Source organism: Pimephales promelas, chromosome 17, assembly GCF_988280905.1.
Source record: "Pimephales promelas chromosome 17, fPimPro1.hap1.1, whole genome shotgun sequence".
Classification (NCBI taxonomy): Eukaryota; Metazoa; Chordata; class Actinopteri; order Cypriniformes; family Leuciscidae; genus Pimephales; species Pimephales promelas.
In genome coordinates this window covers 1,769,125-1,783,565 of record NC_142785.1, presented here as the reverse complement: position 1 = coordinate 1,783,565, position 14,441 = coordinate 1,769,125, and the positions used below count along the sequence as shown (strand labels likewise).

General features: G+C 34.3%; 2 protein-coding genes across 3 annotated transcripts in view; one reads left to right on the top strand and one right to left on the bottom strand.

The window, feature by feature from the left end:
• The window catches only part of nt5m (5',3'-nucleotidase, mitochondrial), a 339,382-nt gene that overhangs the window by 87,436 nt on the left and 237,505 nt on the right, over positions 1-14,441 (top strand). The window lies entirely within an intron of this gene.
• The window catches only part of pemt (phosphatidylethanolamine N-methyltransferase), an 83,100-nt gene that overhangs the window by 34,496 nt on the left and 34,163 nt on the right, over positions 1-14,441 (bottom strand). For both annotated transcript variants that reach the window (XM_039680576.2, XM_039680575.2), the window contains exon 4: positions 3,771-3,916. In XM_039680576.2, the coding sequence (XP_039536510.2) occupies positions 3,771-3,916 (146 nt within the window). The remainder of the gene's footprint in view (positions 1-3,770; positions 3,917-14,441) is intronic.

Genomic DNA, 14,441 nt, shown 5'->3' with positions numbered 1-14,441 from the left:
TTCATATAATAAAGTTTTAAATATGGATATTTTTCTTGTACAAACACATCGCTTCACTTTTATTAACTCCCCTATAGCCGTGTAAAGCACTGTTATGATGGATGGATGCACTTTTATATTGAATGGATGCACTTTTATGATGGATAGATGCACTTTTATGATGATAGATGCACTTTTATGATGGATAGATGCACTTTTATGATGGATAGATGCACTTTTATGATGGACAGATGCACTTTTATGATGATAGATGCACTTTTATGATGGACAGATGCACTTTTATGATGGATAGATGCACTTTTATGATGGACAGATGCACTTTTATGATGGACAGATGCACTTTTATGATGAAAGATGCACTTTTATGATGGACAGATGCACTTTTATGATGGATAGATTCACTTTTATGATGGATGCACTTTTATGATGGACAGATGCACTTTTATGATGGATAGATGCACTTTTATGATGGATAGATGCACTTTTATGATGAAAGATGCACTTTTATGATGGACAGATGCACTTTTATGATGGATAGATGCACTTTTATGATGGACAGATGCACTTTTATGATGGACAGATGCACTTTTATGATGGATAGATGCACTTTTATGATGGACAGATGCACTTTTATGATGGATAGATGCACTTTTATGATGATAGATGCACTTTTATGATGATAGATGCACTTTTATGATGAAAGATGCACTTTTATGATGGACAGATGCACTTTTATGATGGACAGATGCACTTTTATGATGGATAGATGCACTTTTATGATGGATAGATGCACTTTTATGATGGACAGATGCACTTTTATGATGGATAGATGCACTTTTATGATGAAAGATGCACTTTTATGATGGACAGATGCACTTTTATGATGGACAGATGCACTTTTATGATGGATAGATGCACTTTTATGATGGACAGATGCACTTTTATGATGGACAGATGTACTTTTATGATGGATAGATTCACTTTTATGATGGATGCACTTTTATGATGGACAGATGCACTTTTATGATGGACAGATGCACTTTTATGATGGATAGATGCACTTTTATGATGGATAGATGCACTTTTATGATGAAAGATGCACTTTTATGATGGACAGATGCACTTTTATGATGGATAGATGCACTTTTATGATGGACAGATGCACTTTTATGATGATAGATGCACTTTTATGATGGATAGATGCACTTTTATGATGGATAGATGTACTTTTATGATGATAGATGTACTTTTATGATGATAGATGCACTTTTATGATGATAGATGTACTTTTATGATGGACAGATGCACTTTTATGATGATAGATGTACTTTTATGATGGATAGATGCACTTTTATGATGGACAGATGCACTTTTATGATGAAAGATGCACTTTTATGATGGACAGATGCACTTTTATGATGGACAGATGCACTTTTATGATGGATAGATGCACTTTTATGATGGATAGATGCACTTTTATGATGATAGATGTACTTTTATGATGGACAGATGCACTTTTATGATGGACAGATGTACTTTTATGATGGATGCACTTTTATGATGGACAGATGCACTTTTATGATGGACAGATGCACTTTTATGATGGATAGATGCACTTTTATGATGGACAGATGCACTTTTATGATGGACAGATGTACTTTTATGATGGATAGATTCACTTTTATGATGGATGCACTTTTATGATGGACAGATGCACTTTTATGATGGACAGATGCACTTTTATGATGGATAGATGCACTTTTATGATGGACAGATGCACTTTTATGATGGATAGATTCACTTTTATGATGGATAGATTCACTTTTATGATGGATGCACTTTTATGATGGACAGATGCACTTTTATGATGGACAGATGTACTTTTATGATGGATAGATTCACTTTTATGATAGATGCACTTTTATGATGGATAGATGCACTTTTATGATGAAAGATGCACTTTTATGATGGACAGATGCACTTTTATGATGGATAGATGCACTTTTATGATGGACATATGCACTTTTATGATGATAGATGCACTTTTATGATGGATAGATGCACTTTTATGATGGATAGATGTACTTTTATGATGATAGATGTACTTTTATGATGATAGATGCACTTTTATGATGATAGATGTACTTTTATGATGGACAGATGCACTTTTATGATGATAGATGTACTTTTATGATGATAGATGTACTTTTATGATGATAGATGCACTTTTATGATGATAGATGTACTTTTATGATGGACAGATGCACTTTTATGATGATAGATGCACTTTTATGATGGATAGATTCACTTTTATGATGGACAGATGCACTTTTATGATGGACAGATGCACTTTTATGATGGATAGATGCACTTTTATGATGGATAGATGCACTTTTATGATGATAGATGTACTTTTATGATGGACAGATGCACTTTTATGATGGACAGATGTACTTTTATGATGGATAGATTCACTTTTATGATGGATGCACTTTTATGATGGACAGATGCACTTTTATGATGGACAGATGCACTTTTATGATGGATAGATGCACTTTTATGATGGATAGATGCACTTTTATGATGAAAGATGCACTTTTATGATGGACAGATGCACTTTTATGATGGATAGATGCACTTTTATGATGGACAGATGCACTTTTATGATGGATAGATGCACTTTTATGATGATAGATGTACTTTTATGATGGACAGATGCACTTTTATGATGATAGATGTACTTTTATGATGGATAGATGCACTTTTATGATGGACAGATGCACTTTTATGATGATAGATGCACTTTTATGATGGACAGATGCACTTTTATGATGATAGATGTACTTTTATGATGGATAGATGCACTTTTATGATGGACAGATGCACTTTTATGATGATAGATGCACTTTTATGATGGACAGATGCACTTTTATGATGGATAGATGCACTTTTATGATGATAGATGTACTTTTATGATGGACAGATGCACTTTTATGATGGACAGATGCACTTTTATGATGATAGATGTACTTTTATGATGGACAGATGTACTTTTATGATGGATAGATGCACTTTTATGATGATAGATGTACTTTTATGATGGACAGATGCACTTTTATGATGGACAGATGTACTTTTATGATGGACAGATGCACTTTTATGATGGATAGATGCACTTTTATGATGGACAGATGAACTTTTATGATGGACAGATGTACTTTTATGATGGATAGATGCACTTGTATATGTATGTATATGTATACGCATATATATATATATATATATATTAGGGCTGTGCAAAAGTTAATTGCGATTAATCGCATCCAAAATAAAAGTCTGTGTTTACATAATATATTTGTGTGTGCTGTATATAATTAATTTGTATATATAAATACCTATGCATGCATGTATATATTTTAGAATTATTTGCGCTTAAATTCTGTATATATTTATAAATACATAATCTATATTATATAAATATAAATATTTTATATATGAATAACACATTTTCTTAAATATATACATGCATGTGTGTGTATTTATATATACAGAATAATTATATACAGCACACACACAAATATATTATGTAAACACAGACTTTTATTTTGGATGCGATTAATCGCAATTAATTTTTGCACAGCCCTAATATATATATATATTTGTAGGAATATGTATATGAACATGTATATTAATATGCATAAGTATCTGTATGGAAGGTCGGAGAGCTGTAATGCTGGATGTGGTACAGAAGGATCAGTGGATGTATTTACCCAGGAAAGTGCCAGTGACGCCCAGAGCCATGAAGCTGCTGATGACGAACAGAGATCCCAGTATGAGGAGAGCAGCTCCAGTGTAATACACCTGAGCATTATCCAGCAGCTCCCAGCGAGACTGACCCTTCATGGCCACTGTAATGCTGAGAGACACACAGAAACAGAGAGTGAAAAATCAAAGTCCAAATATAACCTTCCAGCCTGTGTTTGTCTGGTCACATAATACATAACAATGTGAATTAAAAAGAAGCAACGCATCCCAGCTCTATCATACAATCGGTGCAATGTAGCGCCAGGCGCGATGCAAATGTGTTTTGCTAGATTCAGCCCAACGCAGCCCTGCGCCACGTTGTTTAAATAGCAAATGAATTTTCACTCATTAGTTCGTCCATGTGTTGCTGGTCTGAGAACGAGTGTGTGTTCAGGTGCATTGTTGGTGCGTTGCAATTTTGAGGAAACTGAAATAGATTTTCATTTTTTTTGTCTAATAAAAATAGTTTTTTTGTCTAATAAAAAAAGCACAATATGTTTTTTGTTATTTAAAGAGTGCGTTAGTAATGTGCAACTGAAGGCGGGTCTACACAACGTGTGTACACTTTGTCCCGTAGATGGACTGTTTGTGCTTTAATCTCACACTCACACACACTCACAGCTTTATCCTTGCTCACCAGCAGATCTATTCCGCTCGCTAATTCCGTCATGTAAATAGCAACCCGCCAATAGCAGCTTTTAAAGGGAACGGGAGATGAGACTCTGATTGGTTTCGAGAGTGTAATATTTAGCTATTTCATATGCAAAGATGTCAGCCAATCACAGAAGTGGGCGTTTACACTGAAGTCTCACAGCCAATCACAAAAGTGGGCGTTGACATTGAAGTCTCACAGCCAATCACAGCAGTGGGCGTTTACACTGAAGTCTCACAGCCAATCACAAAAGTGGGCGTTGACACTGAAGTCTCACAGCCAATCACAGAAGTGGGCATTTACACTGAAGTCTCACAGCCAATCACAAAAGTGGGCGTTGACATTGAAGTCTCACAGCCAATCACAGCAGTGGGCGTTTACACTGAAGTCTCACAGCCAATCACAAAAGTGGGCGTTGACACTGACGTCTCACAGCCAATCTCAGCAGTGGGCGTTTACGCTGAAGTCTCACAGCCAATCATAGCAGTGGGCGTTTACACTGAAGTCTCACAGCCAATCACAGCAGTGGGCGTTTACACTGAAGTCTCACAGCCAATCACAGAAGTGGGCGTTTACACTGAAGTCTCACAGCCAATCACAAAAGTGGGAGTTGACATTGAAGTCTCTCAGCCAATCACAGCAGTGGCTGTTTACACTGAAGTCTCACAGTCAATCACAAAAGTGGGCGTTGACACTGAAGTCTCACAGCCAATCACAAAAGTGGGCGTTTACACTGACGTCTCACAGCCAATCGCAGCAGTGGGCGTTTACACTGACGTCTCACAGCCAATCACAGCAGTGGGCGTTTACAATGACGTCTCACAGCCAATCACAGCAGTGGGCGTTGACACTGAAGTCTCACAGCGAATCACAACAGTGGGCGTTTACAGTGAAGTCTCAAAGCCAATCACAGCAGTGGGCGTTTACAGTGAAGCCTCACACAGACACACCCCTTTAAACAGAGCGTTCAAATCAGAGGATTAAATCTAGGTAGGAAGAATACCTTTTATTTCTAATTTATGAAAAAAAATTTAAATTGATTTTAAATTGATTTGACATTCTAAGTGCACCGCAGGAAACATTATAAAACATGTAGTTCATGACCCCTTTCAGAGACCCACTGCTCTACTTTCTTTTATGTTCCCCAGATGGAGAGAGGACAGCTCATACACATCTGGACTTCCAGCTGACTTCTACATTACTGCGGGTAATTTTCACATTCAGCAGGAGAGATGTTCCCTCACAGTCCCGACTGTCAGACAGGTGCAGAGTGATTATCCATGGGACAAATACACAAATACTTGGGACTTGATTGCACATTTTAGCCTTTGAAAAACACCTTGTAAGTGACAAGTGTGTTTTCAAGGCTTCTGGGTCACGGCTACATCCAGAAAAGTCACCATGAAATCAAAGTATATATTTGTTTTGCACATTTTTGTATACTGGACTGTAAATATCTACTTTTTCCCTAGCTAAATTGTATTGAATTGTTATTGCACTACTGTTGATTACCTGAGCCTCAACCAAATGCATTTCAACATAATAATCTTTATATATGAAAAATAAATAAACTTGAAAATTTACCGCTCTCATTTTTTATCAAAAATTGCAGTATTTATTCTAAGCGATTTATCGGTGGACATCATTATAGTAATCTTGAATCAGAATAAGTTCTTCTTGCAGCATCTCTTCTCTTCTCTGATGATGTGGGCGGAGCCTGTCACCTGTCACTCACATGAGATCAGCCAATAGCAAACCAAAATCATCCAATCAATTCCCTATGGACACAATCAAGCCCCGCCCACATTTGTTCTTGTTCCAGAAGCATTTCACTCGATATACGAAACAATATAGGAGAAAAGAGCGCAACTTCACTTTCATGCCAACTTTAACTACTTCAACAGGAATAAAGATGTACTTTTAAAGTAAAGTGACTTAAAGTTAAATGTAAACAACTAAAAGTAACTAATATCTTGATTTCCCCATACAAACACAGACTCTGATGCTATTCAAAACAATGCAATGGTGTGCTAAATCTAATACCAGTTTCATTTAAACAATACAATGAATTAACATATTTAAAACATTCAATGCATCATTAATTCTTCATAGGTGTTTTTTTTTAAATCTTTTACTTGTGCTTATGCACCTGTTTTTTAATTGAAAAGTAAATTCAAGCTTAAAAACTAAGAACAAAACCTGTGCTTATTAAAACAAAACAAATGAAAAAGATTGAATCCAATATTTGGCAATATAACAAGAGATTTATAAGCAACTTGTTGTAGGCAAGTCATTTGTGACACACGAAAAAGAAAAAGAAAAGCACAAAAATAGTATTTTTCAAGAGGGTTGTCAAGTTGTTATATCCTCTGTGAACAAAATGAAAACCCTTCCCTGGTCAAAATGACCTGACCACATCATTTGAGCTGGAGAGGATTTTTCTTTTTATGAACCACAATAAACAAGTTCCTTTCAGTGGCTGGCAATATGGCTTTCCAGTTTTCCAGACCCGTAAAAAAAAATAATATATATATTATAAATATATTAATAATGTACTTTAGTTAACTGGAAACAATGCTAAAATCCATATCCGTATATTTGATTGAGCTAAAACTATTGCAAGTATAATTCAGGAATACATTAAATACCTTGCATTTAAAGTATTATATTAAAAAGAGATCATACTATCCTTAATAATAGTGACATTAAAACACGTTGTAGGCTTAGCGTTAAGAAATGTGCATTGTGCAATAAAGAAGTGCTCCAAATAAAGTTTAATTCTAATATTTATATCAGTAAATGTGAAGCAATATGTCAGTTATGTATGCTAAGTATGTATACTTAGCATGAAATAAATGGGTGTACAGTACAGCTCTTTAAATAAAGGTGGATTTATAAGTATATCTATATGAGGCATGAAGATATTAAGATATTTTAAACATTAACATGATATTCAGTAAAGCTGATAAAACAATGTATACAGTATAATATTTACTTGATGACTGACCGACGTAAATCAAGCTAAAGACAGTCAGACAACAATCATGAAAGTGTTGAAAATCCTTGTTTGAAAATGTTTTCCACAAAATTTAACATTATGAACCAAAATTTCCGCTTTTGTCTCGATTTGAAGAGAAAAACAGATATTCGTGAGACACCCACACCAGCAACGGTGCCAAAGGTCTTGCATTGGTAAACTACGGCTGATAAAAGCTTGAGAAATCCTTTTGTTCTGGTTATGAGCTTCAATGCTCTGTTGATCAGGCTTTAATTCAAGCAAGCAGGTTTTATTGGGATTGAAGAGGTCAGGTCAGATCAAACCCACACAGGAATTACAGGAACATTTGATTTCAATGTCTGCACTTAACCAGTCAGGTCACCGCGTGCCGAACCCTCTTGTGAAGCTCGCCGTATCCTGATGCCTTCAGTGGGAAACACTCAAAACGGTGGCCATTTCAAAAGCAGAACACAATCTATAGCCGTGTTTCCATTACAGATTTGCGCAACATTTTCGATAAAAAACTATTGCACAAGTATGTGTATGTGTATCGCCATTGTTTTTCAATCGAAGTCATAGGCGTGTTTTCCAAGCATTAAAGCCACACTATGCACTCTGTGATTTTTTTGTAAAACAGTGACCTCTAGAGCCGCTGTGGTGTACTTGCACTGTCGTAAATAACCGCTATTCCCCCGTTACTGTCACGTGTTAGACTACTTTATAGTAATAAATTTGCCTATCGCGTTTGCTGGCTTAAAACGTTTTTACATGATTTCTGCTAAATCACAAGTAAATATAATCCTTTATCCTCCACAAGTAATAATAATCCTTTAGGTGAGTGTATATTAAATAATAAAAAAAAAAAACCCTGTCATGTCATGAACGGGAGACGACCAGAGAAAACACACAGAACAGAAAATCGACAGATATGTCACATGTCGCATTGTGTTTGTGCGCATTACATTTGAGTGGCACTTCTGAGAAGAGTTTTAATGTGCACTCTCAGGACGACAGGAGACAGAGAAAATAAAAAGCATATTATTATCATGCAGGGCTCGATATTGATCATTCTGAGCTTGTGCGTCAAACTTTAAAGCTCTCTCTTTATATTGGCATGTCTTGAGAGACGAGGAAAAACACAGACGAAACACTCAAAGGACTCAAAGGAAATCTGCCTGTGAAGACTCTTGTATTTGTGAGTTCACAATGCTTTATTTTCCCAAGATATTTCAAACTCACGATGTGCCGGCTCAGCGACGCTCGGATTCATTCAGGTCAAAACAACACACCAGATAAATGTTCGTCGGTCACATGATAAAAAGAAGTGTATCTTTAAAAAGTGTATTATTATTAATTTTTTTAATTACTCTTCGTGAATTATCTTTATATGTATTTCTCTACTGGCAGATAATGCTGTTAAATAAGTAATAGCTCTTGTTATTGTAGCATTGAATAAAAGTTTTTGACTTTTACAAGTCTGTGATTTTGTATAATATAGGTATAAGTTTCCTCCTGATCTGTTTCCTCTGAGGTCTAGGGTGTTTTTGGGGTCCTTGAGATGTTCTGACATACCCTGACATTTGTGCTTTTTTCAGTTGCTTATAAACATATTAATAAACTATATTTAGCAGAAACAGGGCTACCATAATATGTGAGCAACATGTTTGTATTTTTGAGAGAATATTGTGTGGTTATTGAAAAAAACTAAAAATGAAAGTTTCTGAAATAAGGCCACACGACACATACGAAATATGTGTCCACAAGACTTTTGACTAATGGATGTTGGTGCCTAGAGTTTTTTTCTTCACAATGATCTGAAAATCATCCTGCCTAATCGTTCACATAAAACTGTGAATTGGGTTATATTGTGAAAAAACATTTTTGTTTGCCAAGGCAATTTGTGAATGGGAGTGAACAGGCCAGCCACATCATGAATAATTAGGTGATTCTCACCTGAGAGAGACAAAGACCCGCATAATAATGAGCCTTTCATTCAGGTGAGTCAGACAAGAAAAAATTCAAAGGACAACATACATACATAGAACATATGAAGAGTTCAGATGCAAAAGCCTCTAAATGCCATTTGAAATTTTCTTCTTTAATGATGATTTTTTATCAAACTTGTATATGTAAGTTCAGTAATTTCACTTAAATAACAATTATAGGTAATTATCATTGCCATTTAGGTGAAATTACTGAACTTAAATATACAAGTTTGATAAAAATCATCATTAAAAAAGAAAATTTCAAATGGCATTTAGAGGCTTTTGCATCTGAACTCTTCATATATATATATATATATATATATATATATATATATATAATGTATGTCAAAATATAATCTGGTAAAGGTTCTATCAGCGCTACGTATTTGGAACCCCTAAAAGGTTCTATACACTCTTAAAAAAAGGGTTCCTCTGGGTTCTATATAGAACCCTGGGGTTCCAAACTTGGCCAATAGAACCTTTCACCAAAAAAATGGTTCTATATAGAACCATTTTGAAGTTCCATATATGAAGCGGGGGATGGAACCATTTCTGGTTCTAAATAGAACCATTTCTTCTAAGAGTGTGGGTTCTCCCAAGGTTTCTTTTCTCCATTCAATCGCCACTGTTGCCTTGGCTTTTGGCTTGCTTAGTTTGGGACATTTAATATTCAACAATATTATTGATCTGTGTTGTCTTATCTTCATGTTATCACTGTGAAGCTGCTTTGATACAATCTGTATTGTAAAAAGTGCTGTATAGATAAAGGTGACTTGACTTGGGCGCGGTCACATTAACACGTAATCCGCTATAATTAGGTGAAATGAAAAAGACTGACATCTCTCTCTTTTCAACTGAGAATAGATGCTTTTTTAATATAAATAACTTAATTTAAAAGAAGATAATTTCAGCTTCATAAAGAGAAATCTTTCGTGTCTCTGTGACAAGTATTTACTGAGTTACAGTTCGTTTTCGGACGCGTTTCAGAAAGATTTTTGCGGAGACAGAGTGAGCTGAAAACGCACCGTTTATTTTATTTATTTTACAAAAACAAGGTTTTGATATTAATATGAGTGTACACAAAAAAGGAAGATCCTTTATAGTTTATAATCATGTATTGATTTTATTTAAATGACCATTAATGATGGAGTATTTTAAGTCTATGTTGCAGCTATGTGAAAAAAAACCAAAAAAAACAGCATAACGTGCCGACGCGTTACTCGACCTCAGGGGGTTAAAGTGAAGGGGGCGATTGAACAATTGAAATTTGGTGACATCAGAATGAAAAACAGGACAGGTTGTGCTAATGACCCATTTAAATGAGAAGATGAGCTGCATCTTCTGTTCCTCTCCTGAAAATACTCATTTAGACGTGCGGAAAACCCAACAGATGAACATGAAATGGCCTTAACGCAATCATTTTTTTATAAAACATCACTTACATCATTATTCTTACATCATTTCTCAAAGAAACCCTAATTATCTCTGAAACTCTACGCAGGTGTGTAATTGGCCAAATGAAGGTCAGTGAAATAAATGGGCTACATTTTCAGACACGCAACTGAGGTTGAGTCAGATCTGCTCAATAGAGGTCAGATCTTCACATTTTATGTTAGATAATGGAGTGACAGATGAGGATGGACGTGAAACCACAGTGACAGAACTCTATATAACACCGGGTACAATAGACACACAATGCCTGACCAGGGAGAATGAGAAGGTCATGTTCGGGTTATGGAGAGAGAGACGGCTTCGCCATCAGAAACTACTATCTTGTAAGGTGAGGGGAAGCTCATGTGTGAAAGGGTTACTCAGTTGAACTTAAATAAAGAAAATTAGAATATCGTTCAAAAGTTCATTCATTCAAGTAATTCAACTTAAAAGGTGAAACTAATATGACTCGTTACATGCAAAGTGAGATATTTCAAGCCTTTATTTGTTATAATTTTGATGATTATACAGCTCATGAAAACTTTTGAATTTGTGATTTTCATAAGCTTTAAGCCATAATCATCAAAATTATACACGGTAGACATGCATTTCGCTTTTGAAATACTTTTCTCTTTGTCATATTTGCTGTTTCGAGTATTTTATAAAAGAAATATTCAAACGCGGCAACCTTCATCTATTGAAAACGACATGTTTTCTCATGGCTTATCGCTTTTTTACAGTCTAGAACAGAACACTGTGTGAGAACATGGTGATAGGTCCACAATTAGAGAAATGAAGTGATAAATACCCTTAATTAAATAAAAGCACCGAGATCCATGTTTGATTAGGTGCTGAAATTGTATTTTGGCAGAACAAACTGAATGTATTATCATGAGATAAATGAATAAATAACTTTCCCTAAGAGGTTATTGTGCTTTAAAAGTGAAATTCTGCTTTAAAAAAGCATTTTATTGTTTTATAAATCTAATGTAAATTCATGTCTCAGGTATTTTGTTTTAGTAACACTAACAATGTATTTAACTATTTATTAAAACCAAGAAAAAAAATCTCATCAAGTGAGTGTTTTAAGCATTTTTACATTAATTCCAAAATAATAAGTATAAAGGTAACAAACAATATATTTTATTTGTGCAATACAATATATTTTATATTTCTGAAGCTCTTTTTTTGAATAGCCAACTTATTTTTGGATCACCTTTAATTTCACCCTTCTGATCGCTCACTAAAACCCCACACTGCAAAAAATATTTTCAAGATTTGTTATCACAACATATTTTCTTTTGTCAAATCAACTTTATAATAATTTATTTAGTTGAGATAACTTATTATTTTGAGTTTCTTATGATTAAATTAATCTACTTCATTGCATTAACTCACCTTTTCCAGTTCAATCAACTTAAAATTTTAAGGCAACCCAGGTTACTTACTTTTTTAAGTTAAACCAACAAAAAAATATTACAGTGTAGTAATCACAACATTTTTTCTTTTGTCAAATCAACTTAAATAATTTATTTAGTTCAGATAACATATAATTTTGAGTTTCTGATGGTTAAATTAATCTACTTCATTGTATTAACTCACTTTTTCCAGTTCAATGAACTTAAAATTTTAAGGCAACCAGGTTACTTACTTTTTTAAGTTAAACCATCAATATTTTTTTACAGTGTAGTAATCACAACATTTTTTCTTTTGTCAAATCAACTTAAATAATTTATTTAGTTCAGATAACATATAATTTTGAGTTTCTGATGGTTAAATTAATCTACTTCATTGTATTAACTCACTTTTTCCAGTTCAATCAACTTAAAATTTTAAGGCTACCCAGGTTACTTACTTTTTTAAGTTAAACCAACAAAAAAATATTACAGTGTAGTAATTACAACATTTTTTCTTTTGTCAAATCAACTTAAATAATTTATTTAGTTCAGATAACATATAATTTTGAGTTTCTGATGGTTAAATTAATCTCCTTCATTGTATTAACTCACTTTTTCCAGTTCAATCAACTTAAAATTTTAAGGCAACCAGATTACTTACTTTTATAAGTTAAACCATCAATATTTTTTTTACAGTGCACAGGTTCCAGTTTGACTTCGATATTTAAGATATTTGTGAGTTGTTTACTTACTTTTTAATGAATCAGTCTTTCCATTAGCATCATAATTTTGTTCATTCAGACCAAACACGCATGAAAACAGGAGGCGGGATTTATCGGACAAACCAATCATATCCAATCATAACCAATTATATCATATCGCTCCTCTAATGTGACTTCCCCCATTCATTCTCAATTACCAGCACAATACTTTTGCAACATGGATTATTGTCTCATCCACTTATTCCTCCGAGGAAGTATAGTTTAATTTTAAGTCGTTAATCTTCAGAGGCGATATGAATAGCTTTCATCCGCAGCCTTTCAATACATCAATTCTTTTAGGATTTGTGTGCAATGAATCATACACAATAATAAAGACATTATGCATGCATTCAGATTAATCACTAATGTAAATCCAATTAAAAAAGTAATGTGGCTGAGTATAATAGATGTTAATCCACATGCTAATAGCTTTAGATTTGGGGGATTAGAAATGTGTTCAATGCACCATAGCAGAATCTCGATGCATAAAACAAATTAGAGATGTGCTTGTGCATAATTCCTCATCTGAAAGTCTAGCTGATACAGTAAATCATCTTCTTCTTTCAAGAAACAGATGCGATTTTCAACAGGTTGCACATCTACTTGAAACCTTCTTATGTAATGCGTTATTAAAATATTAGTAATGCATTAATTATGTCTTGAAATGGACCTCATAATGCACTGTATGAATAATTATAATCAGGGCTTGACATTTTACCATCCACTTGGCATTTTCATGCCGCTCTATGATTTTTATAACGCATTACATAAATGCTTCAAGTAAAGTGCAACCACACATTATCGTCGACTGAGCGCTGTGTGAAAAGCACTCTGGATTCAGATTGCTCATCATTTTGTTCTCGGTTGAAAGCAGGACACTTGGCTGAGATTGAAAGAATAAACTTTTCTCATGCATACTTTTTTTTTTTTTAAACTAATACGTCAGGACTCAGGCTTGACTTCAGATCCTTAAACACATTGGCTATTTCTCTCTTTCTCTTTCCTGTCTCAGTAAGAGACCCTCACGTGGAACAGTGAATACACAGATGGCCATTTTTTCCATTGGCATGGAAATAATAACCATACAGTCACAGAAACACAAGCCTGTTTCATACGCATGGAAATTAGGAAGGTGGGAAAAATAGCAGGCCAAAAAATGCTTCTTAAAGGGTAAATATATAATGCCATTTTTGTACAAGTTAATATGAATGTTTAGAGTCTATATGTTCTGAAAAATTTGTAATGTACTCTCGGAAAACACTCATTTTACCTGCTCTAAAACAGCTCCGTTTTCAGTAGGGATGGGCAACGATTAATCGCGATTAATCACGTCCAAAATAAAAGTTTGTGTTTACATAATATATGTGTGTGTAGTGTGTATAATTAATTTGTATATGAAGAGTTCAGATGCAA